Source organism: Pristiophorus japonicus, chromosome 4 (genome assembly GCF_044704955.1).
Source record: "Pristiophorus japonicus isolate sPriJap1 chromosome 4, sPriJap1.hap1, whole genome shotgun sequence".
Classification (NCBI taxonomy): Eukaryota; Metazoa; Chordata; class Chondrichthyes; family Pristiophoridae; genus Pristiophorus; species Pristiophorus japonicus.
In genome coordinates this window covers 123,657,272-123,681,577 of record NC_091980.1, presented here as the reverse complement: position 1 = coordinate 123,681,577, position 24,306 = coordinate 123,657,272, and the positions used below count along the sequence as shown (strand labels likewise).

Genomic DNA, 24,306 nt, shown 5'->3' with positions numbered 1-24,306 from the left:
CGGCTGCCGGCCAGCCACTGACGCCGCTGCTATCTCATGGCCGAATGGCCCCACGTCGGTCCGCTGCTGATTCTTCGGCTGGCTGCTGGCCAGCCACTGACGCCGCTGATATCTCATGGCCGAATGGCCTCGGGTCCGTCCGGTGCTGATTCTTCGGCTGCCGGCCAGCCACTGACGCCGCTGATATCTCATGGCCGAATGGCCTCGGGTTCGTCCGGGTGTTGCTTCTTCGCGGCCAGCCACGAAGAAAATAAAGGCCTGCCTCAAGCACCGCAGCTCAGCTTGAAGCTTGCTGCCGCTGCCGTCGAGACACTGACGCCACACCCCTGCCTGTCTCCAACATGAAAGGCCTGCCTGAAGCACAGCAGCTCGAAGGCTGCTGCTGTTTCACACAGGTAGGAACATGGTTTGTTTAATCTTTTCTTTGCTTATAAATTTTTATTCAGGTTGGATTTATTTGTATAATATTTGTATAAGTATAACTAAGGATTGATTGTAGAATTTAATGACTTCCCTTTCCCCCCCCCCCCACCTCGTTCCCTACGCCTAATTTGTAACCTACGCCTGATTTTCTAAAGTGTAGACAAGGTTTTTTCGAGCGTACAAAAATCTTCACTTACTCTAAGTTAGTTTGGAGTAAGTTTTCACTCACGAAACTTTGAAATCAGGCATAAGTGGCCGGACACGCCCCCTTTTGAAAAAAAAATTCTGTTTCAAAGTGAAACTGTTCTAACTGACTAGAACTGGAGCAAACTAAATGGCGAGAATTCCGATTTCTAAGATACTCCGTTCTACACCAGTTGCTCCTAAAAATCAGGAGCAAATCATGGCGAATCTTGGGGCCATTAATTCAGGTGTCAAAAGTCATCAGATGTGGTATAGAAATAACTGATGATCTTTGGCATGGTAATATTGATCCCCATCTTTAGATAGGAGTCCATCAGCTCTATAATTTAAAGCTGGTGAAGACAAGCAGCAGCAGATGGGGTATAAACCCGTGATTAATGAGAGCACAAAAGGATGCAGAGAAGATGTTGCAGTCTGGCGGGAGACTGGGATCAGCTATTCTATCCCAACACATACTGAAATGAATAGTTGGTGCAGTTTTTCTCTGAGAGTCTGGAACTTGTCTCTATGGAAAGTGAGTACTCCTTTTTAATTCGATTTAACCTCTTTCAGCACTTGTACATGTTTAAACAATGAAGATCAGAGGAGGAAGAACTCAGATGCCTGTGACAAATGTAATACTATTATATTAATTGGGTTTCTGTATGTTCTAGGCCATATATGTCAAAAAGTCACTGGCTGCTCAATTGGAGCAGTGAGAGATAGCTGACAATTTTTCGAAGAAAATGTGAAATTAGAGGAAACCCAGAATCTTTGGAATGCAATATAAGATAGGTCAAAGGTCAACCATCAGTGAAGACTGTGGAGAAAGATCTCTCTGGTCCAATTAGGATCAACTGCCCACAATGATTTTAAAATAGCAGTCATCATTTAGAGGTCATCATTTAGATACAACAGCAAAGGTTACGTCCAACCTTAGATCCTATTTGCATCCTCACTAAGGCCCAAAATAAATCTTCAATAATGCAAAACCATTGGCAACATTGCAATGTCACTAAAGCAGTTAGTGTCCTCTCAGTATTTGATCGACAGGAAGGAGGAAGAAGAAGAAGAACTTGCATTTAAATAACGCTATTCACAACCTCAGGCTATCCAGTAAGCTTTACAGCCAATGAAGTACCGTTTGAAGTGTAGTCACTGTTGTAATGAAGGAAACACAGCAGCCAATTTGTGCACACCAAGATTCCACAAACAACAATTAAATAATGACCAGATAATCTGTTCTGATGATGTTGTTTGAGAGATAAATAATGACCAGGACATCGAGGAAAACTCCCCTGCTCTTCTTCCAAATAGTGTTGTGGGATTGTTTACACAGGGCCTCGGTTTAACGTCTCATCTCAAAGCAGAAATGCAATACAGGAAGCAATGGCAATCTCAGCTCATGCAAGTGTTGAAACATTTCAGTATGGGACTGAAGATCACCCACCCCCCCCCCACACCCCCCCCCACCCACACCCCCGCCCCCCCCCACCTCCTATGTAATGGTGAGTAATCAGTATAAGGCAGTGCTCCTCATACATAGAGTTGGTGCTGAATAGCCATGAAACAAGCATTTACCTGCGAAGAAAGAAGGACCACATTTATATAGCACCTTATCACGTGGTCCAACATCGCCTCCAGTGTGCCAGCGCAGCCTTCGGTCGCCTGAGGAGGAGAGTGTTTGAAGACCAGGACCTCAAATCTGGCATCAAGCTTATGGTCTACAGGGCAGTAGTGATACCCGCCCTCCTATATGGCTCAGAGACATACAATATACAATAGACACCTCAAAGCGCTGGAGAAGTACCACCAGCGCTGCCTGCGCAAGTTCCTACAAATCCACTGGGAGGATCAACGCACCAGTGTCTGTGTTCTCGCTCAGGCCAACATTCCCAGCATCGAAGCATTGACTACACTTAACCAGCTCCATTGGGTGGCCACGAGACTCCCAAAGTCTGCATGCCCGACACGAGACTCCCAAAGCAAGTGCTCTACATGGAACTCCTACACGGCAAGCAAGCCCTAGGTGGGCAGAGGAAACGATTCAAGGACACCCTCAAAGCTCTTTGATAAAGTGTAACATCCCCACCGGCACCTGGGAATCCCTGGTCCAAGACCGCTCTATGTGGAGGAAGAGCATCCGGGAGGGCGCTGAGCACCTCGAGTCTTGGCGCTGAGAGCATGTAGAAATCAAGCGCAGACAGCGGAAGGAGCATGCGGCAAACCAGACTCCCCACCCACCCTTTCCTTCAACCACTGTCTGCCCCGCCTGTGACAGAGACTGTAATTCTCGTATTGGACTGTATTGGACCTGAGGACTCACTTTTAGAGTGGAAGCAAGTCTTCCTCGATTTCGAGGAACTGCCTATGCTGATGATGACATCATGCATCATCTCCAAAGTATTTCACACACACACAGCTTTCTTTTGAAGTGCTGTCACTATTGTTATGTAGCTGAATATATCATCCATTTTGTGCATAAGATCCCACAATCTTGGAGAACTATGTTGGCCAGGATGCGAGGCAAACATTTGCTTTTCCTTTAATTTGCCATAAAACAGGCAGACATGACCGCAGTTTAAATATCTCACCTGAAATGCAACCCAACATCAGTGCACAACATATAAAGTTGGATCCACTGCATTTGTAACCCAACAAAAAGTGAAGCTTAATAAGGGACTGTAATTTGCGGCTTTTCTGGGTGCGTATGATGCGCTCACGCAACTGAAGAGACCCCGCAAGTGTCGGGTTTAGGCGTGCACTGCACATGCGCCTAAACCCGACACTTGCGATGTGACAGATCGTACGAATGGAAAAGTAAAGATAACAGGCCTCTGCAGTCTATTGGCCCAACTCCTGCCCGGCAAATGTCCTTAAAACTCTTACGCCTGGTAAAGTAGGTGTAAGGCATGCTTTTACTAGCGTAAGAGTTATAAAAGATAGAAAAAAAAATGTTGTGACTAATTTTTATATTAAAAAGCCTGTCCATTAAGGTTAGTTTATTTTTAATAATATTAAAACATTTTTTTTAATTCAAAAAAATAAAAAAAATTCTAAAACATTTAATTTAATTCAATTTCTATTAATTTTAAATAAGTGAAGTTTTTAAAATTTCTGTATTGTGTTTTCTTTGTTTTTTGGGATATTCCCATTCATAGTAATGGGAGCTCCATACAAACAGAGCTCCCATTACAATCACTGAGAAATACTTCATTGCGATCACTGAGAAAATACTTGATTGGTGATCCGGCCCACACGATCCCAGGCTGTGCTTACGCTCTTGGGATGCCTGGGCCTTTGTGCTGGGTTGCGCATCTAGGCCTCGGAGCGCAAGTATTCATTCCTCTGGGACCACCGGGTACATTCGTAATTTTTTTGCAGTAGGAGGCATCAAACTGCAATTTGTGGGCCTAGAGTTTTGGGAGGATCAGTGGTGACCTTTCGTGTGCCACCTGAGGTTACAGCAATACACCAATCCTCTGTTAGCTGTTCGCATGTACTATAGAAACAACAGCAAAGGCAAGAAATCTCTGACCCCAACAATAACATCCCACAGGAGTGTTATCAGACAAAATTTAACACCAGGCCACATAAACATAGAAAAAAATAGGTGCAGGAGTAGGCCATTCGGCCCTTCGAGCCTAAAGAGGTCAGGTGACCAAAAGCTTGATCAAAGAGGTAGATTTTAAGGAGTGTCTTAAAGGAGAGAGAGGTAGAGACAGAGAGGTTTATGGGAGAATTCCAGAGCTTAGGGCCCAGGCAGTTGAAGGCATATGTGGCAGAGGCCAAAATTGGAGGAGTCCAGAGATCTCGGAGGCTTGTAGGGCTGAAGGAGATTACAGGGATAGACAGGGATGGGGCCAGCTTACCTCTTGTCCCCCATCCCCTCCACTCTAACATTGACTGTGATTCACTGATGTAGCCATTACGCTCCTGTCCTCAGGAACTTCTTCCCCACCTGACCCATCAACTCAAAATCAAAACTTTTCTTTATACTCCCTCCCTAACCCCATTCTCCCTTTCCCCATTTGCTGATGTCCACTGTAGCTCCTCATTAATGTAACACACGTTGAGATGTCCTCCTGAACGCGAGGAACTCTGTAGAAATGCAAATAATTATTTACTGCTTAATAATTAACATTATTCTGAACCCTTCTCTCCAAAAGCAAAAACAAAGCATTTTATTTGTAAATGTTAAGCATTAAAACTGTAGCTGGAATTAACAGTTTGCAGGAATGTATTGTCATATTGTGATCGCTGCCTTCTGATGAATTATTAAAGACACTGCAGTAAAGAGAGAAAGAGAGGGGAGGAAAGGGGAGAGAGATGGGGGAGATTGAGAGAGCAACAGAGAGAGAGAGAGAGTTGGAGGGAGTGGGGAGGGAAGGGAGAGAGAGAGAGAGAGATAGATGGAGGGTGGGAGGGAGAAGAGGGGAAGGTAGAGAGGTGGAGAGAGAGAGAAAGCAAGAGAGAGAGATAGAGGATGGGAAGGAGAGAGAGGGTCGATTCCATCTTAGCTCCGAGTAATTATTGTAAGATTACAATTATTCCAGTTTAGAATTTTTTCAAGAACTGTTTCTCAGTCTACAATAGTACAGTATTACAAATCAGTTTTAGGAAGGGCATTCCTGCTTTCAGTGCATTAGACCGACCCCTATTCAGGACTGTTGTTTGAGATGTGGCACAAATCCAAGCAGGCCTGATTGACTGTGGCTACATGCATGATTGTAATATTTTTTCACTTTGATAAGGGCACCACTAAAGACAGGGCAGCAATGGGAGCAATCACTCGGCTATGAAATACATAGGAGCTTTACAGCCCAGTTGGAGAAGGCAGATTATTTATCACTAAAAATGTTGCCAGCTGAAAATTGGTCTACTGTCAATAACATCGCCTTATCTCGTAATGTGAAGTCAAACACCAAAGCCTATAATAGCAATAGTTAGCAATGATGAGGAAAGACTGCTGATGGTTATAGAAGATACCGATTTCAACAGTAAGACTCAGATAAGAACACTCAGTAAATGGAAAAAGGATTACCTGTTCTTATCAGGGCTGAAGCAAATTCAAAACCTGCCATAACCACAATAGAGCTGATTGAATTCATCTGTTGAACACATAAATTTAGCTCACTTTGGATGACTTGTTCCCTTAAAATCCCCTCAACTTGTCCCAGGGATAAGGAATTTCAGCAACGTGGCGAGCTGAAATGCTCATGCAGACAACCGTCACAGGCTCGATGGGCCGAATGGCCTCCTCCTATGCTGTAACCATTCTATGATTAGAGGAGCTGAGATAGTTCTCCTGAGAGCAGAGAAGATTGAGAGGACATTAAATAGAGGTGTTTAAAATGATGAGGGGTTTTGAGAGAGTAAATAAGGAGAAAGTGGCAGAACTGTCAGTAACCAGAAGACACAGATTTAAGATAATTAGCAAAAGAACCAGGCGGGAGATGTGGAGATTTTTTTATGGAGCATGTTATGATCTGGAATGTACTGCCTGAAGAGATGGTGCAAGTAACTATCAAAAGGGAATTGGAAATATACTAAAAAAGAAAAACATTGACAGGGCTATGAGGAAAGAGCAGGACAGTGGGATTAAATGGATAGGTGTTTCAAAGAGCTAGCACAGACACAGTGGGCCGAATGGCCTCTTTCTGTGCTGCAATTTCCTATGATTCTATAATTCTAGTAAAAAATGGCTGCTCCCAGGGACAGAGGTGCCAAGTATTCACTGGCTCACGTATACGGGAAGAGCGTCCGAAATCCGGAAACCTCGGGACCGAGACTGTTCTGGATTTTGGGTATTTCCGGATTTCGTAATGTCTTTCTGACATCCCGAATTCGGAAACGCCTGGGCCGAGATCTGGGTGCTGATCTGGGGTGACAGAGCGGGGAGCGCAGGACCTGGTGCGGCAGAGTGGGGGATGGGGGGAGTGGGGGGGAGGGGGGGGGAGGCGGGTCTAGGTTCGGCAGCAGCAGCACCCGGGAAAAACCTGCATTGCAGCCCTTGGGATAGCGGTAGGTATGAAGACCTGCAAAAAAGATAAGTTAAAGGTTTTATTTTTGAATTCTTTTGCAGCGATTCGCTAGAAAAGAGTCTTCTGAATGTTTAGTGAATTACATTTTTTGTTTTTTGGAATTTTCTTTGCGGGAGTGGGGGGGGTGGGGGTGGGGCGGTTTCCCCCTCCCTAGGCCCAACTTGCAGTGGTAATGGTTTAAAAACATATCCAGATTTCAGAACATTTTCCGGATTCCAGACGACCCCCTCCACGGGTCAACGCAGAGGGGAATGCCCAGATTTCGGAACATTCCGAATTTTGGAAGTCCAGATTTCGGCCGCTCTACCTGTACCGCAACTTCCTTGTTGCCAGTGACAGGTAGTGGTTGAGTGATTGAGACTGGAGACACACTCGTTCACAATCACCACTCTTTCTCTTCCAGGACAAGAGAGCACTTAACAGGCGCCACAGGACCTGACCGGGGAGGGGAAGCACAACTCCATGAGATCACTCCCCTTGAGGAGGCAGTACTGGCGGTAATCAGGGGGAGTGGCAGACGCGTGGCCACAGGAAGAGCAGGGGACATATCGCCTGGAGGTATGTTCTCTAGCTTATTTATATATCGACAACTCTTGTTCCTTATATATCTACAACTATTTCTGAACCCTAAACCCACCCCCCCGAACCTATTCTCACACGCGCTGCACCCGAACCCTCCTAGCTTTATCAATGCAGCGTCCCAGGATCAAGATTCACCTCGCCACCTGGCACTTGAAGATCCACCTTGCGCCACCCCCCCGGAGGAAGAGGAGGAGGAGGAGAGCGAGGAAAAAGACACTGTGTCAATCACTACCACTGTCGCAGGCATCAGCTCAGAGACCAGCACAATGCTTAACTTATTCGAGGTTAGCTTAGAACAGGGATTCTCACAGTGGCACGCACCGGGCACTAGTGGGCAGCAGTCAAACACCACAGTTCCTTGCTGGGGGGCAAGGTTGCATATTAGTTCTGCTGTAGAGGAGCCCGATGAAGCTTCAGAAGAAGGCTGATGGGTTTGACAAACCAAATGCTTGGTGCAATGGACAGCGTGCCGGAAAGCTTATGGTTCGTGGCTAGGGGGATAGAGGAGTCCGCCTCCAGCTTGGCTTTTGGGAATCTCAACACAGCAGAAGCTCAGCACTTGAATTGCAATTTTATTCAGAGGCAACATGGACAGGCAGGGTCTGGTTCTTTACTAAGCCATTAAACTGTCGGAACTTTGGTGGGGCCGACCTCTGCCTGACCCTTCGGCTCCAGCTGATTTCCTGGGGTTAGAGCAATTTGGGTCTGTTGGGTAGGCTCCTGGAGGGCTCCCTGCCTACATTGAACATCCCAGTTGAGGTTGTGGGGCAAATCACTGCTGTAGACCTCAGTAGCATGGCCAGCAGCCCCTGGGGAAGCTGAGATTATTTGCCTGGTGTTCCTATCGTTTGACACAACTGACGGGAAATATGTCAGCTATACAGTCCTCGGTGCTCAGAGCGGGCATGTTGGTGTTGATGTGATTTTCACCCTATAGGCAGTGGACAGTATAACAAGTAGCGGGAAGGTAGGTGAACATAAGAACAGAAGAACATAAGAATTAGGAACAGGAGTAGGCCATCTAGCCCCTCGAGCCTGCTCCGCCATTCAACAAGATCATGGCTGATCTGGCCGTGGACTCAGCTCCATTTACCCGCCCGCTACCCATAACTCTTAATACCCTTATTGGTTAAAAATCTATCTATCTGTGATTTGAATACATTCAATGAGCTAGCCTCAACTGCTTCCTTGGGCAGAGAATTCCACAGATTCACAACCCCCTGGGAGAAGAAATTCCTTCTCAACTCGGTTTTAAATTGGCTCCCCCGTATTTTGAGGCTGTGCCCCTAGTTCAAGTCTCCCCGACCAGTGGAAACAACCTCTCTGCCTCTATCTTGTCTATCCCTTTCATTATTTTAAATGTTTCTATAAGATCACCCCTCATCCTTCGGAACTCCAACGAGTAAAGACCCAGTCTACTCAATCTATCATCATAAGGTAACCCCCTCATCTCCGGAATCAGCCAAGTGAACCGTCTCTGTACCCCCTCCAAGTCTAGTATATCCTTCCTTAAGTAAGGTGACCAAAACTGCACGCAGTACTCCAGGTGGGGCCTCACCAATACCCTGTACAGTTGCAGCAGGACCTCCCTGCTTTTGTACTCCATCCCTCTTGCAATGAAGGCCAACATTCCATTCACCTTCCTGATTACCTGCTGCACCTGCAAAATAACTTTTTGGGATTCATGCACAAGGACCCCCAGGTCCCTCTGTACCGCAGCATTTTGTAATTTCTCCCCATTAAAATAATATTCCCTTTTACTTTTTTTTTCAAGGTGGATGACCTCACATTTTCCGACATTGTATTCCATCTGCAAAACCTTAGCCCATTCGCTTAACCTATCTAAATCTCTTTGCATCCTCCCTGTGTCCTCTGCAAAACCACTAATCTTTGTGTCATCTGCAAATTTTGTTACACTACACTCTGTCCCCTCTTCCAGATTATCTATGTATATTGTAAACAGTTGTGGTCCCAGCACCGATCCCTGTGGCACACCACTAACCACCGATTTCCAACCTGAAAAGTACCCATTTATCCCAACTCTCTGCTTTCTGTTAGCCAGCCAATTCTCTAAACATGCTAATACATTTCCTCTGACTCCGCGTGCCTTTATCTTCTGCAGTAACCTTTTGTGTGGCACCTTATCGAATGCCTTTTGGAAATCTAAATGCACTACATCCATCGGTACACCTCTATCCACCATGCTCGTTATATCCTCAAAGAATTCCAGTAAATTAGTTAAACATGATTTCCCCTTCATGAATCCATGTTGCGTCTGCTTGATTGCACTATTCCTATCTAGATGTCCCGCTATTTCTTCTTTAATGATAGCTTCAAGCATTTTCCCCAGTCTACAGGTGTTAAACTAACCGGCCTATAGTTACCTGCCTTTTGTCTGCCCCCTTTTTTAAACAGAGGCCTTACATTAGCTGCTTTCCAATCCACTGGTACCTCCCCAGAGTCCAGAGAATTTTGGTAGATTATAACTAATGCATCTGCTATAACTTCCGCCATCTCTTTTAATACCCTGGGATGCATTTCATCAGGACCAGGGGACTTGTCTACCTTGAGTCCCATTAGCCTGTCCAGTACTACCTCCCTAGTGATAGTGATTGTCTCAAGGTCCTCCCTTCCCACATTCCCGTGACCAGCAATTTTTGGCATGGTTTTTGTGTCTTCCACTGTGACGACCAAAGCAAAATAATTGTTTAAGGTCTCAGCCATTTCCACATTTCCCATTACTAAATCCCCCTTCTCATCTTCTAAAGGACCAACATTTACTTTAGTCACTCTCTTCCATTTTATATATCGGTAAAAGCTTTTACTATCTGTTTTTATGTTTTGCGCAAGTTTACTTTCGTAATCTATCTTTCCTTTCTTTATTGCTTTCTTAGTCATTCTTTGCTGTCGTTTAAAATTTTCTCAATCTTCTAGTTACCCACTAACCTTGGCCACCTTATACGCATTGGTTTTTAATTTGATACTCTCCTTTATTTTTTGGTTATCCACGGCTGGTTATCCTTTCTCTTACCGCCCTTTTTTTTCACTGGAATATATTTTTGTTGAGCACTATGAAAGAGCTCCTTAAAAGTCCTCCACTGTTCCTCAATTGTGCCACCGTTTAGTCTGTGTTCCCAGTCTACTTTAGCTAACTCTGCCCTCACCCCACTGTAGTCCCCTTTGTTTAAGCATAGTATGCTTGTTTGAGACACTACTTCCTCACCCTCAATCTGTATTACAAATTCAACCATACTGTGATCACTCGTTCCAAGAGGATCTTTTACTTGGAGATCGTTTATTATTCCTGTCTCATTACACAGGACCAGATCTAAGATAGCTTGCTCCCTTATAGGTTCTGTAACATACTGTTCTAAGAAACAATCCCTTATGCATTCTATGAATTCCTCCTCAAGGCTACTAACTGCATCTGTCCTCTGACAGTGACAACTGAGAAAAGAATGAGGCAAGTCTGGATGTGTAATTCCGTGCTCTTCCCTTTCTCTAGACAAGAGTTAGGGTAGATAGGGAGAAAATGTTTCCATTATCAGGAGGGTCGTTAACCAGAGGACACAGATTTAAGATAATCGGCAAACATTCCTGGGCAAGGGGTGGGGGGAAAGAGGAGGAAACATTTTTTTATACAAGTTGTAATCTGGAATTCACTGCCTGATGGGACGGTGGAAGGTGATTCAATAGTAACTTTCAAAAGGGAATTGGATAATATACTTGAAGGGAAAAACTGTGTCGGGCTACGGGGAAAAAGCAGAAGAGCGACACTAACAGAATAGCTCTTTCAGAGCCGTCACAAACACGATGGGCCAAATGACCTCAGTCTACACTAAATAATCTATGATTCTAACAGCCACATTCCAGCCAGTCACTTGCTCAGGGGCCATTCTCTGTAGTACTGGGACACAGGTCTTTGTCTGCAATTTCCCCACTCCTGACTTCAAATGTAGGACTAAGAGTACCATTAAAGTTATATGTTAATGGAGCTACTTCACCTAATGGAAGCTCATGGAAACAACCCTTTTATCCAAGCAAATAGGAGAGGACCGAATTGGCAGAGTAATAAAGGGAAGTGACATGACAAAGTCTGCCTGAAAAAGCCAAAAGCTGTTATAAGCGGTGCCTTTGCCATTGACTTCAATGGCCATGGCAGATGGTTAGTGCCATGTGCCCGATATAGGCGGCTGTCTGCAACACGTGTGGACGATGTAACTGACGGGGATTGCACTGGACACCGCCTCTCACTTCGGGAAGAGTTATAGTTTTGGGTCTGCCTTCGATAGTCATTCAGGTACAGTGGTGCTGGTCACTGCCCATACTGCCCAGTATCTAATCATACCATAGTATAACCCAGGCATGTAACAATGGTACCCACTTGTGATTGGAACTCGATATTGTGTCTTTGACACGTGCTCTCATGTGAACCTCCCTATTCTTTCTGGATGGGGAATGAAAGATTTCAGTGAGATGAGGCCGAACACAAATCGTAAAGCTGCTTGATTTTACGGACAGCAAGCAAACGTACAGAGTAATCATCTCAATCCAACTAACTATAGAACCCTTCTCAAGAACAAGAAAAAGAACACAATATGGCACACTGTATTCATTATCCGCCTCCTTTAATTCTCCCGGGCAGACTTCTGATTCTGACTGGTTCTGGGTTTGAGATGTGCAAGGTTCCTTTTGCTAAAGGTTCCTCCCCAGACCTTGGAGTGCGGGTTGGTGGGAGCTGTCCGACAAGCCAGTTACGGAACATCATGGCTCGCAATTGATTTCAAAACTGATGCAAATGCGAGTCAATTTTCTCATCCAAGATCCCTTGGCCGGACAGTTTTCCTGAAGATGCGCTGGGAGCAGTAAGGTGGGAAGGGGGAGAGCAATGGGGGGGGGGGCGCGGCGGGTAGCAGTGAGGGGGGCGGGGAGTTGGGGGGGGCGTGGTCCAAACCTGGGGTGTGGGTGGTGTGATCCACGGTCCCGGGGGAAGTGGGTCTGATCCTGGGAGTGTGAGGGGTCTGATCCTGGGGGTGTGGGGGGTCTGATCCACGATCCCGGAGGAGGGGGGTCTGATCCCAACAGGTGGGCGAGTCCTATCCTGACTCTAGGGAAAGTCCGATACCTGACCCCGGGGCGGGGTGCGGGTCCTATCCTCGGGGGAGAGGGGGTGTTTGTATGGGGGGGTGGGGGAGCTGCGGTGGGTCCCCTAGGCTGTCCTCACCACTTTGCAGCTGCTGCGATTCCCAAAGCCCAGGAATCCCGGTCAGCCACAGTTAAACCAGATTAAATCCAAGCCTTCTAGCCTCATTATCATATTTGAAGTGCCTCACCCCCAAACACCCCCCCCCCGCCCATGCTCCAACCCAACGCCCCACCCCCGTTAAAACTGGAAGAGGACGGGTTGAACATAATTACATGAGAAATAGGAGCAGGAGTAGGCCATTTGGCCCCTCGAGCCTGTTCCGCCAATCAATAGCATCATGGCTGATCTGACCTTGGCCTCAACTCCACTTCCCTGCCCGCTCCCCATAACCCTTGACTCCCTTATCCTTCAAAAATCTGTCTATCTCTACCTGAAATATATTCAATGACCCAGCCTCCACAGCTCTTTGGGGTAGGGAATTCCAAAGATTCACGACCTTCTGAGAGAAGACATTTCTCCCTATTTCCGTTTTAAATGGGTGACCCGTTATTCTGGGGTCAGGTTGAGATTTTTAACACTGTAAGCTCCTACCTGACCCCAACCCACCCACATTTTGGGGTTAAAATTCCCCCCCCCCTCCATTAAACTCACATTCTCTGAATGAGTTGTCCAGGCCTCTGGATTACTGGTCCGGGAACATAACGACTAAACTACCGTAGCCATAAATGCCCATATGTTTGATTTGCAGGTGTCTCATGCGGGGGAGGGGATTGAAATGAAAACTGGCAGATTTGTGGTAGTGATCCATTCGTCTCTTTATATAACTCAAAATGGTGGCAGTTATTACCTCTTCTCCTCTGCACAAGCAAGATTGCTCTATAATTTATAATGTGGTCTGGCCCACACTCAGTTATTGCAAAGGTCAGCACTATTGAGAGTTCAGGTTTGGCTTCAAAGGACTCAGATTTGAATCAGAAGTTTGAATTTATCTCAATTCCCATTGTGTGGAGAATACTGAACACCTCGTAGTGATTACATAGAGGATTACTGATGACCGACAGTGGGATTGTGTGGCAGGCATCTGATCAAACAGTTCAGGAACTGGGAACAAAGGTTCAAGCAACTTGTCATTCAATTGGATCTCGAGTTTGGATTGCTGTATGTAACTCATTGAACACAACTCACTGAACACAGTCCAGTGTTATATGGAGCTGTAAATGTTTGATCTATAAGTAATAAATCTCATGTTATGAAATTGATAGTGTTCCATGTGATGTAAGACTTCAAAGATTCCTTTAAAGGGATCAGGTGGCATTATCAACTGCAGGCGTCATGTGAACTCCAAAGGGGATCAGAGCATTGAAATCATTTCAGGGTGGATACTGTGATCTGCACATTTATCTAAAAATATATATATTTACAGTTTTCTATTAGAAAATTGAATGAGCATTATATAGTAGAAAGAGTTTAAAAATAGCAAGGGAGCATTTTCAAGAACATCACATACTTTTAAACTATATGCATCTCACAAACTCCTCAAAACCTACTGTAACAGCCTGGTCCAAAGCTGATAGCCTCGTACCACACTCTCATTCACCTGTTATTCTTTATGCTCTTCATGTGTACATGTTACTACCAAAAAATAAAATATTGAACAGAAGTGAAAGAAATGTTAAAATATATCCTGAGTGTATGTCCATTAAAGCAAGGATGGCTGATTAGTTTTCAATGGATCTTCTTCCTCATAGCTTCGCGGCTAGAATACCGTGTTCATAAACAGTATGCAGCCATCTATATTGGTAACAAGAAGTTATTGAATATTAAAAGTACTGAGTGTTTCTCTTTTTCTGGTCGATGTTTATTTGCTTTGAGCCAGAGGTGTCAGGTCCTTAAGAATGGAACCTTCCGTGTCTGCTTCAAGCACTCCCAATTCAGGCATGGTATGGGACAGATACAAAGTATACACTTTTCCATCAAGGAATTCCAAGCGTGTACAGTAAGCAAAAGATGAAGAGTGAAGTTCCCTCGACATAATCCCAACATCTTGCCTTAAATGTAAACCCAAAGGAACACTCCCTCTTGCATTGGTGTGAAATATTCCCATTTCCCACACTGAGCATTTTAGCCCTGCTGAGGTTACCAGCTTGTGCTTCCTAGGAACTGGGTTTAAGTGCAACAAAGTCACCTCATGTGCCTTGCTCACAGTCAGCAGAGAGAGCACACTTTCAGTTCATTAGTTAGAGATGGATTCAAACCAATGTTCCAGAGGTGAATGGATGGTGTGCTATAACTCATTGTGCCACCCAATCAGATTTTGCAAAAATGTAAAGTTTTAGCTAAATGTTACTTAGAATATTTGTTAATTCACCAAAAAAGAGGAAATCGGGACCATCTCAGTTTGCAGTACGCAGGTTGCACCACTCTATGCTCAATTTTCCCCAATGATATGTGCTGGGTTTTTGGATTAAATTTAAAAATCCAAGTGTGGTGTATGTAGCACACAAATCACTGACTCCACACGGTCTGGTGTAAGTCTAACTGCTGTGACCTTCGTCCTTTATTGTTCAGCTCCAGAGTGCCTCCCAGGTGTGGTGGTCACCCTTATATAGTCCTTATTACAGGTACTACCAGGGTTTCCCACCGCAGCGCCCTCTGTGGTGTGGCATAGTACTTACATTACATTTAAGGTACTGGGACGATACACACATCATTACATAACACCAAGTTTCCCCAAAGATTGAGCGCCAGTGTAACTCAGTTAGTTATGATTTTTTTAGGTTTGTTTTGCTTTTCCAGATGGGGGCGTAAACAGATGTCTGCGCCAGTTTTTCACATTTATGCAAGTTTGGCCAACTTACATTTTTACTAGGACGGCATATGTGACCACGCCCAAAGACTTCTGGGCACTTAAGAAAAACGAGCGCACATTAAAAAATCGGTGCAGAAAGATGCCATTGTTTTTAGGCGAAGTTTTGGAGAGACTCAAGAACACATTAAATAATCATCATGTAGCTTACTTTTTTCAAACTTAAAACACAGAAAATGGAAGTTGAATGCAATTGTTTAATTTTGGATTTTTTTCAAAGTGTCACGCCACCACTGAACGTCGCCAAACCTGGCTCGTAGGTCGGAGTGTCGGCCGGCAGAATCGCTCCGTCGCCCGGACACAGGGGCTCAGGGCTCGGTGTCAAAAGAAGCCCGGGGGGGGTGGGGGTGGGGGGTGGAAGCCGAACTGAAGGGATGGGAACCCTTACACTATGCAGCAGCAACATCAAATGAAGCCTGGGGTGATGGGGGAGGGGGGGCGGTGGGGGGGGCGGTTCCCGAACTAAGCAAGCCTATTGCGCATGCCCAGACTGGGTGTGGTCCATACTGGGGCATTGACCTTGGGGAGAGAGACAATAAAGAAGATTGTCCTGCTGTTTTGAGCTCCTTGCAAAGGTACAATTTAATCATGGGAGCAATACTGAAAATGCCATACCTCGTGCAAGCCTTCTGCATGATGGTGCTGTGGAGGAGACGATTGATTCGACGTCATCGCATGAAGAACCTCAGAGCACGTAGGATGATGGGCAGGAGGCCTTACCCACATCGGGTATATCGAGACAGGCGTTCGTGCCTGCATCTGAGTGATACAGACTGTCAGAAGGCTGCATTTCCACAAAAAAGTTGTAACCGAGATCTGTGAGTTAGTAAAAGCAGACCTGCAACCTAGAAGTGTCAGGAGGACTGCTTTGTCAGCTAAAGTGAAGGTTACAGCTACACTTTCATTCTATGCATCTGGATCGTTCCAGGCCACAACTGGCAATGTGTATGCCATTTCACAACATGTCTGCATTCAGCGGGAGACTGCTGCACCATATGCCTGGAGGAAGAACAACATAAAGTTCCCCATGACCGCTCAGGCAATGCGTTAAAGGGCTGTGGGCTTCTCCAGGATTGCTGGCTTCCCAAAGGTATAGGGCTGCATTAATTTCATCCACATCGCCTTGCAAGCACCTTTGGAGGATTCTGAGGTGTACAGGATCAGAAAAGGCTTCCACTCCATTAATGTGCAGCTTATGTATGACGACATCATGTCAGTTGATGCGAGATACCCTGGGAGTACCCATGATGTATTCATCCTACGTGAGCATGCTATATCTGCCATGTTTCAACAGCAGCCAGAAGGGCAGAGCTGGCTACTGGGAGACAAAGGGTACGACCTAGCCACCTGGCTCATGACACCCCTATGTGTAACCCGGACAGAAGCTGACAGAAGCGATGCGCAGCATAATAGAGAGGACCATTGGTATCTTGAAACAGCGTTTCCGATGCCTGGACCATTCCGGAGGCTACTTGCAATACTCCACTGAGATTGTCGGTCAGTTCACTGTTGTGTGCTGCATGTGCATAACTTAGCCATCATGAGGCAGCAGCAGCTGGTAGTAGAAGACCCACTTGCAGTGAGAGAGGCTGATGATGAGGAAGAAGATGCAGATGTCAAGGAGGAGGAGGAGGAGGACAAGGAAGCCATGCAACTACCTGAACCCGGAGTATGATGGCGGAGGAGGGCGGACCGTCGTGCCCCTTTAACGATTGCTCGAGCCTTGCATCAGCAGCTCCTCCGTGAATGCTTTGCTACCTGAAGGCTCAGCGGCAACTATTCCACATGGACCATATTTACTGTTTGGACCTGTTCCATAATGTTGTGTTGTGTTAATGGAACAAATAATGGAAATGATTCTTCTTTAAATCAAAAAATTGTGTTAATAAAATATAGCCCAGAAATTCTTGCCTCCCGGGTCCGTACGGAGTGTCTACGGGCCCTGGAAGGCTTCGGAACAGCCGGTTTTCAGCACACAATGAGCATGCACTGAAAACCAGCTTTTCCGATCTGTCAAGTTGGAGCTTGACAGATGATCTGCAGATCGGGAGCGAGGACATTTGCTTAGGCAAGATTGCGGTATTTACCCATATCTTGTCCAGCAAATGTCCTCAAAATTCTTGTGCCTAATAAAAGCAGGCGCATAACCTAATTTTACAGGCGTAAGTGTTTAAAAACATACATAAACATAATGAAATTAAATTAAATAAACACATTTTATTGCTTAAAAACGCTGCCCACTAAGGTAAGTTTATTTTTAACCCGAATTATAAAACTTTAAAAAAAAATGGGGAAAATATTGTTTTTTCTAAGGCATTTATTAACTTTAATTTCAATTAATTTTAATTATAAGACGTCTGTTTTTTATATTTTGTTAGTGTGTGTTTGGTTTTTTCCATTAATAACAATGAAAACTTGTAGATGCGGAGTTCTCATTGCTCTTAATGGGAAAGCTGTGGAATACAGTACCTGATTGGCTGAGCAGTCACACATGTGTGGGAACCCTCCGGATGGGAGCGCACTTCGCAGCGCGGGAAGAGGAGGCCTCCCCAACGCAATCCAGGGCACCTCCTAGACCACCAGGTAGATCGTAAAAATTCTCCGGTTGGAGGCAATTGCCTGCGGGAAGCCTCCGACTGGAATTTCCAGGCCAATGGAACAAATAATGGAAATGATTCAGTTATAATTTAAAATATATTTTATTCAAAAATTTAACAAAACACTTGTTTGTACTTAACTTAACTTTAATAAAAATATTCTTGTATCAATCTTTAAAGTTTTCAGTTAAGATCACTTAAAAACTTTAAGATCACTTACAAACTTTTAAATTTGTAAATTTACATAACTTACAAAAAACTTTTAATTTGAGAACAGTTACAACAATAATAACAACAACAACAACAACAACAACAACAGCAGCAGCAGCAGCAAAGAAAGACTCCACCCATCTCTCCTCCACCTTATTCTAAGACCGCCCGCTGCACTTGGTCTTGGTGACTCCACCCCTGCCCGCAGGCGGTGGCGCAGCGTTTCTCGGGTTGGTACCAAGCTTATTCTTTCGAACATCTCGGGTAAAGTGCACTTCTTGATGGGGTGAGGGGGGCAGGTGGTAATGTGGAAGACCCGACTTTGGCCTCTTCAGAGGCTAGTGTGAGGATTGGAGTGGGAGTGGCAGTTGATTCTGTCGATGGGCGTGGGGTCTGGGCGTGGTCCCTTATTGCAGCAGCTAACTCCAACATTCCCTCCCTCATGTGCCCTGACAGTGTCTCAACTACCCCCAACATTCCCTCCCTCATGTTTTTTCGACAGTGTATTAGCTACCTGTGACATTCCCCCCCTCATGTTCCCGGACAGGGTTCCTATTTCTCATGAGAGTGTTGTTACTTCTCCTGACAGTCCCAATACCTCATCACCCACCCCACTGATGGTGTCCAGGAGTGATCGTGTAAGGTCAATGCTCTCTGCACTCATTGCCATCATCTGAACCACATCTGCTAGATCTTGCACCTCAGGAGAGTGCTATCGAGCTCTCCTTCCCCTCCTCCATCTGAGTGTGGCTCGCTGCACCCTAATGGGAACTGCAGCCTCGGACGGTGGGGCCCTGGATGTGCCTCACTGCACCCCACTGGAACCCGCAGCCTCGGACAGTGTAAAACTATGAAATTTCCCAAGACTCGTACCACTCAGGAAAGGGCCTGGTACCTCAATGGGCGGTACCTGCACCTCTTCCAGAGTGAGTACAACAGTGGGGGCTTCATACATCCCCTCACCCTCCCCCTCACTCCCATGCTCTTGGTCTGGAAGGTGGGATTGGAAGATGTTCTCCTCTTCAGGCTCGTCCGCGTCTGAATCTTCTTCTGCATCGGCTTCAGCCTCGACAGGGTTGGCCTCAAGTTCTACAAAATATAACAGAACAGACAAATGGTTAGCAGCAGAGGAGGGAGCAGGGTGACATGAGTCGGCTCACACAGTGCAGGCAGCAGGTTGATTTGAAGGACCACGATGAATGATAGCACATTGCATCAACCGAAGCGTAGCTGATGGAGACATCCCCATGAACCGAACCATGGCTAACCCGTGCAGTACTTAACATTTAGCAAAGCAAGATAGTGGAATTTGCAGGACTTACCCTCTCCCTCGAGTGTGGGCTCAGCATGTGCAGTGGTGGCTGCTTTTCTCCAGGCAGGACCCATCAAAGCAGCGAGACCCTCTCTTCCAAGGGAGTCAGTGGGTACAGATTTGCCGGGCCTCCTCCTGTTCGAGTTCTTTCCCTTTTGTTGTGTGCCACATTCCTCTGCAAAGATGAAAATATAACTTTTTAGAGGGGGTGTCTTTCTGCTGGATGGGACATATACAGATGATCACATTTACAATTGCAATTCCAGTGAATAAATGAAAATATTACTTACACTAACTACTTGACCAAGGTCCTGCCACTTCTTTTTACACTGGCCTCCAGACCTCAGGGTGGTCACCATTGCACAGTAATCTTCTGCAAGTTGGTTCCAGCGTTTCTTCATTTCTTTTGGTGAAACTTTTATGTGACCTCTGCTGGTGTCCAGTTCGTGCCATCTGGCCTCAATTACAGTAACTAATGCCTCCACTTCATCCTGTAAGAAATTCTTCGCCCTTGAGCCACGTTGCATTTTGTATTGAAGCTCCGATTTTTCCACTGAGAATTAAAGTTCTCACACACAACAAGCTCTTTAAAAATGGCTGAATGCAGACCGGGAGCTGTACTGGTCATGCGCGCCCATAGTAATCATGTCAAAAACGTTCTTTTTTTTTTGCGCATGCGCAGAAGGGGGGGGGCATCGTTTTTTTGGTGCAGACATTAGGCTCCGCCCCCTGAAACTAAAGGACAGGATGCGCAGCGCCAAATTCAAAAAATAGAACGGGGAAACTTGCTAGTTATTTTTTTGGAGTAGTCGGGGCCCAAAAAAAGGGTGTAACTCTTGCAGTATGCCAAAAAAATGGCATTGGGGAAAATTGAGCCCAATGTCACTCTGCTTGCTTTTCAGTAAACTCTGGTCACCATCATTATAGGTACAATTACTGTAAACGTTCACACCTCCTATTGAGTTTTGTTGTTTACTCACTTCATTCAAATCCTCTGGAGTTGCTGGTGTCCTGTCGGTTCTGTAGGAGGCCAAGGAGGATGTTTCTGAATCCATTGATTCTTCGTCAAATCCAAAACATGTCTCTACCACATGTCTCTGTGAGGGGAGGAGAGAAAGGAAAAGCACAGTATTCGCAAATGGCGAGGAATCCATCTCTCACCCATCCCTCAGAACAGACACAAAAGCAAAAATAAGTGCAAGTGATTGTGATTTGTGTCTATGCATGATTTGTTTTTTCCTTCCAGACAGGTGGGTTGAAACATTTACATTTCAGTTACACTTGAATGACCTGAGAATTGTACATACTAAATCGGCATGTTCAGCATTATGATTCAAAGGAATGGAAACGCACGACTCCTTCAAGGCAAGACACTGTTTTACGGTGCTTTTTTTGTTGTTACTTAAAACTGCTCAACTTGTTGAGCCTCAACAAAGGTACGGATGGGAATCCATGTCTCATCTTTCTTTCATTTACAAAACAAATTAAAATTAAAATTCAAGGGTATTTTGAAATCGCTGTGTGTCCAGTGAGGGGCCGCACCCACCAAGAGCCATGATCTTCATGGGCTACCAGTGCAGGATTATCCTTGTATGTGCTTCTGACAGACGAGACTCCACAGAGGATTTGTCCTTATAAGCTTGATGTGCATATTGGGGAGATCTTATCTGTGTGCAAGTCTAGAAACTTGTTGCAGTTATGGGAAACAAATAATTGCCGATATAATTACTTGGAGCATTCCCCATCCTTTTATTTCCATCATTCTCCAATAAATCTGCTTGAATTCTGAATGAGTGGGAGAAAGATGTTTTGTATGTTTCCTGGGAGAGAATTACATTGTCCCCTCAACAAGCCAGGAGAACAGACTTTCAGAATTTAAAATGGGTACAATTACCTTCCTTATCACTGTGCCACCCAGTACAATTACCTTCCTTATCATTGTGCCAACCAGTACAATTACCTTCCTTATCATTGTGCCAACCAGTACAATTACCTTCCTTATCATTGTGCCACCCAGTACAATTACCTTCCTTATCACTGTGCCACCCAGTACAATTACCTTCCTTATCATTGTGCCACGCAGTACCATTTACCTTCCTTATCCTAGTTTAAAAACTAGGATTAAAACACTCTACCTAAATGCACGCAGCATTCGAAATAAAGTAAACGAGTTGACGGCACAAATCATTACAAATGGGTATGATTTGGTGGCCATTACAGAAATATGGTTGCAGGGTGGCCAAGACTGGGAATTAAACATACATGGGTATCTGACGATTCGGAAAGATAGACAAGAAGGGAAAGGAGGTGGGGTAGCTCTGTTAATAAAGGATGATATCAGGGCAGTTGTGAGAGACGATATTGGCTCTAATGAACAAAATGTTGAATCATTGTGGGTGGAGATTAGAAATAGTAAGGGGAAAAAGTCACTGGTGGGCGTAGTTTATAGGCCCCCAAATAATAACTTCACGGTGGGGCGGGCAATAATCAAGGGAATAATGGAGGCATGTGAAAAAGAAACGGCAGTAGTTATGGGGGATTTTAACCTACATATCGATTGGTCAACTCAAATCGCACGGGGTAGCCTGGAGGAGGAATTCATAGAATGCATACGGGATTGTTTCTTAGAACAGTATGTAACAGAACCTACAAGGGAGCAAGCTATCTTAGATCTGGTCCTGTGTAATGAGACAGGAAAAATGAACGATCTCCTAGTAAAAGATCCTCTCGGAATGAGTGATCACAGTATGGTTGAATTTGTAATACAGATTGAGGGTGAGGAAGTTGTGTCAGAAACGAGCGTACTATGCTTAAACAAAGGGGACTACAGTGGGATGAGGGCAGACTTGGCTAAAGTAGACTGGAAACACAGACGAAATGGTGGCACAATTGAGGAACAGTGGAGGACTTTTAAGGAGCTCTTTCAAAGTGCTCAACAAAAATATATTCCAGTGAAAAAGAAGGGCGGTAAGAGAAGGGATAACCAGCCGTGGATAACCAAGGAAATAAAGGAGTGTATCAAATCAAAGACCAATGCGTTTAAGGTGGCCAAGGTTAGTGGGAAACTAGAGGATTGGGAACATTTTAAACAACAGCAAAGAATGACTAAAAAAGCAATAAAGAAAGGAAAGATAGATTTCGAAGGTAAACTTGCGCAAAACATAAAAACAGATAGTAAAAGCTTTTACAGATATATAAAATGGAAAAGAGTAACTAAAGTAAATGTTGGTCCCTAAGAAGATGAGAAAAGGGCTATAATAATGGGAAATGTGGAAATGGCTGAGACCTTAAACAATTATTTTGCTTCGGTCTTCACAGTGGAAGACACAAAAACCACGCCAAAAATTGCTGGTCACGGGAATGTGGGAAGGGAGGACCTTGAGACAATCACTATCACTAGGGGGGTAGTGCTGAACAGGCTAATGGGACTCAAGGTAGACAAGTCCCCTGGTCCTGATGAAATGCATCCCAGGGTATTAAAAGAGATGGCGGAAGTTATAGCAGATGCATTCGTTATAATCTACCAAAATTCTCTGGACTCTGGGGAGGTACCAGCGGATTGGAAAGCAGCTAATGTAATGCCTCTGTTTAAAAAAGGGGGCAGACAAAAGGCAGGTAACTATAGGCCGGTTAGTTTAACATCTGTAGTGGGGAAAATGCTTGAAACTATCATTAAGGAAGAAATAGCGGGACATCTAGATAGGAATAGTGCAATCAAGCAGACGCAACATGGATTCATGAAGGGGAAATCATGTTTAACTAATTTACTGGAATTCTTTGAGGATATAACGAGCATGGTGGATAGAGGTGTACCGATGGATGTGGTGTATTTAGATTTCCAAAAGGCATTCGATAAGGTGCCACACAAAAGGTTACTGCAGAAGATAAAGGAACGCGGAGTCAGAGGAAATGTATTAGCATGGATAGAGAATTGGCTGGCGAAAGCAGAGAGTCGGGATAAATGGGTCCTTTTCGGGTTGGAAATCGGTGGTTAGTGGTGTGCCACAGGGATCGGTGCTGGAACCACAACTGTTTACAATATACATAGATGATCTGGAAGAGGGGACAGAGTGTAGTATAAAAAAATTTGCAGATGACACAAAGATTAGTGGGAAAGCGGGTTGTGTAGAGTACACAGAGAGGCTGCAAAGAGACTTAGATAGGTTAAGCGAATGGGCTAAGGTTTGGCAGATGGAATACAATGTCGGAAAGTGTGAGGTCATCCACCTTGGGGAAAAAAAACAGTAAAATGGAATATTATTTGAATGGGGAGAAATTACAACATGCTGAGGTGCAGAGGGCCTGGGGGTCCTTGTGCATGAATCCCAAAAAGTTAGTTTGCAGGTGCAGCAGGTAATCAGGAATGCGAATGGAATGTTGGCCTTCATTGCGAGAGGGATGGAGTACAAAAGCAGGGAGGTTCTGCTGCAACTGTATAGGGTATTGGTAAGGTCGCACCTGGAGTACTGCGTGCAGTTTTGGTCACCTTACTTAAGGAAGGATATACTGGCTTTGGAGGGGGTACAGAGACGATTCACCAGGCTGATTCCGGAGATGAGGGGGTTACCTTATGATGATAGATTGAGTAGACTGGGTCTTTACTCGTTGGAGTTCAGAAGGATGAGGGGTAATCTTATAGAAACATTTAAAATCATGAAAGGGATAGACAAGATAGAGGCAGGAAAGTTGTTTCCACTGGTAGGGGAGGCTAGAACTAGGGGGCACAGCCTCAAAATAGGGGGGAGCCTATTTAAAACTGAGTTGAGAAGGAATTTCTTCTCCCAGAGAGTTGTGAATCTGTGGAATTCTCTGCCCAAGGAAGCAGTTGAGGCTAGCTCATTGAATGTATTCAAGTCACAGATAGATTTTTAACCAATAAGGGAATTAAGGGTTACGGGGAGAGGGCGGGTAAGTGGAGCTGAGTCCACGGCCAGATCAGCCAT

At 45.0% G+C, this 24,306-nt stretch overlaps 1 protein-coding gene across 2 annotated transcripts in view; it reads right to left on the bottom strand.

Moving 5' to 3' along the window:
• Positions 1-24,306, bottom strand: part of jakmip2 (janus kinase and microtubule interacting protein 2) — a 151,520-nt gene that overhangs the window by 93,399 nt on the left and 33,815 nt on the right. For both annotated transcript variants that reach the window (XM_070877305.1, XM_070877307.1), the window contains exon 8: positions 20,344-20,460. In XM_070877305.1, coding sequence (XP_070733406.1) covers positions 20,344-20,460 — 117 coding nt within the window. The remainder of the gene's footprint in view (positions 1-20,343; positions 20,461-24,306) is intronic.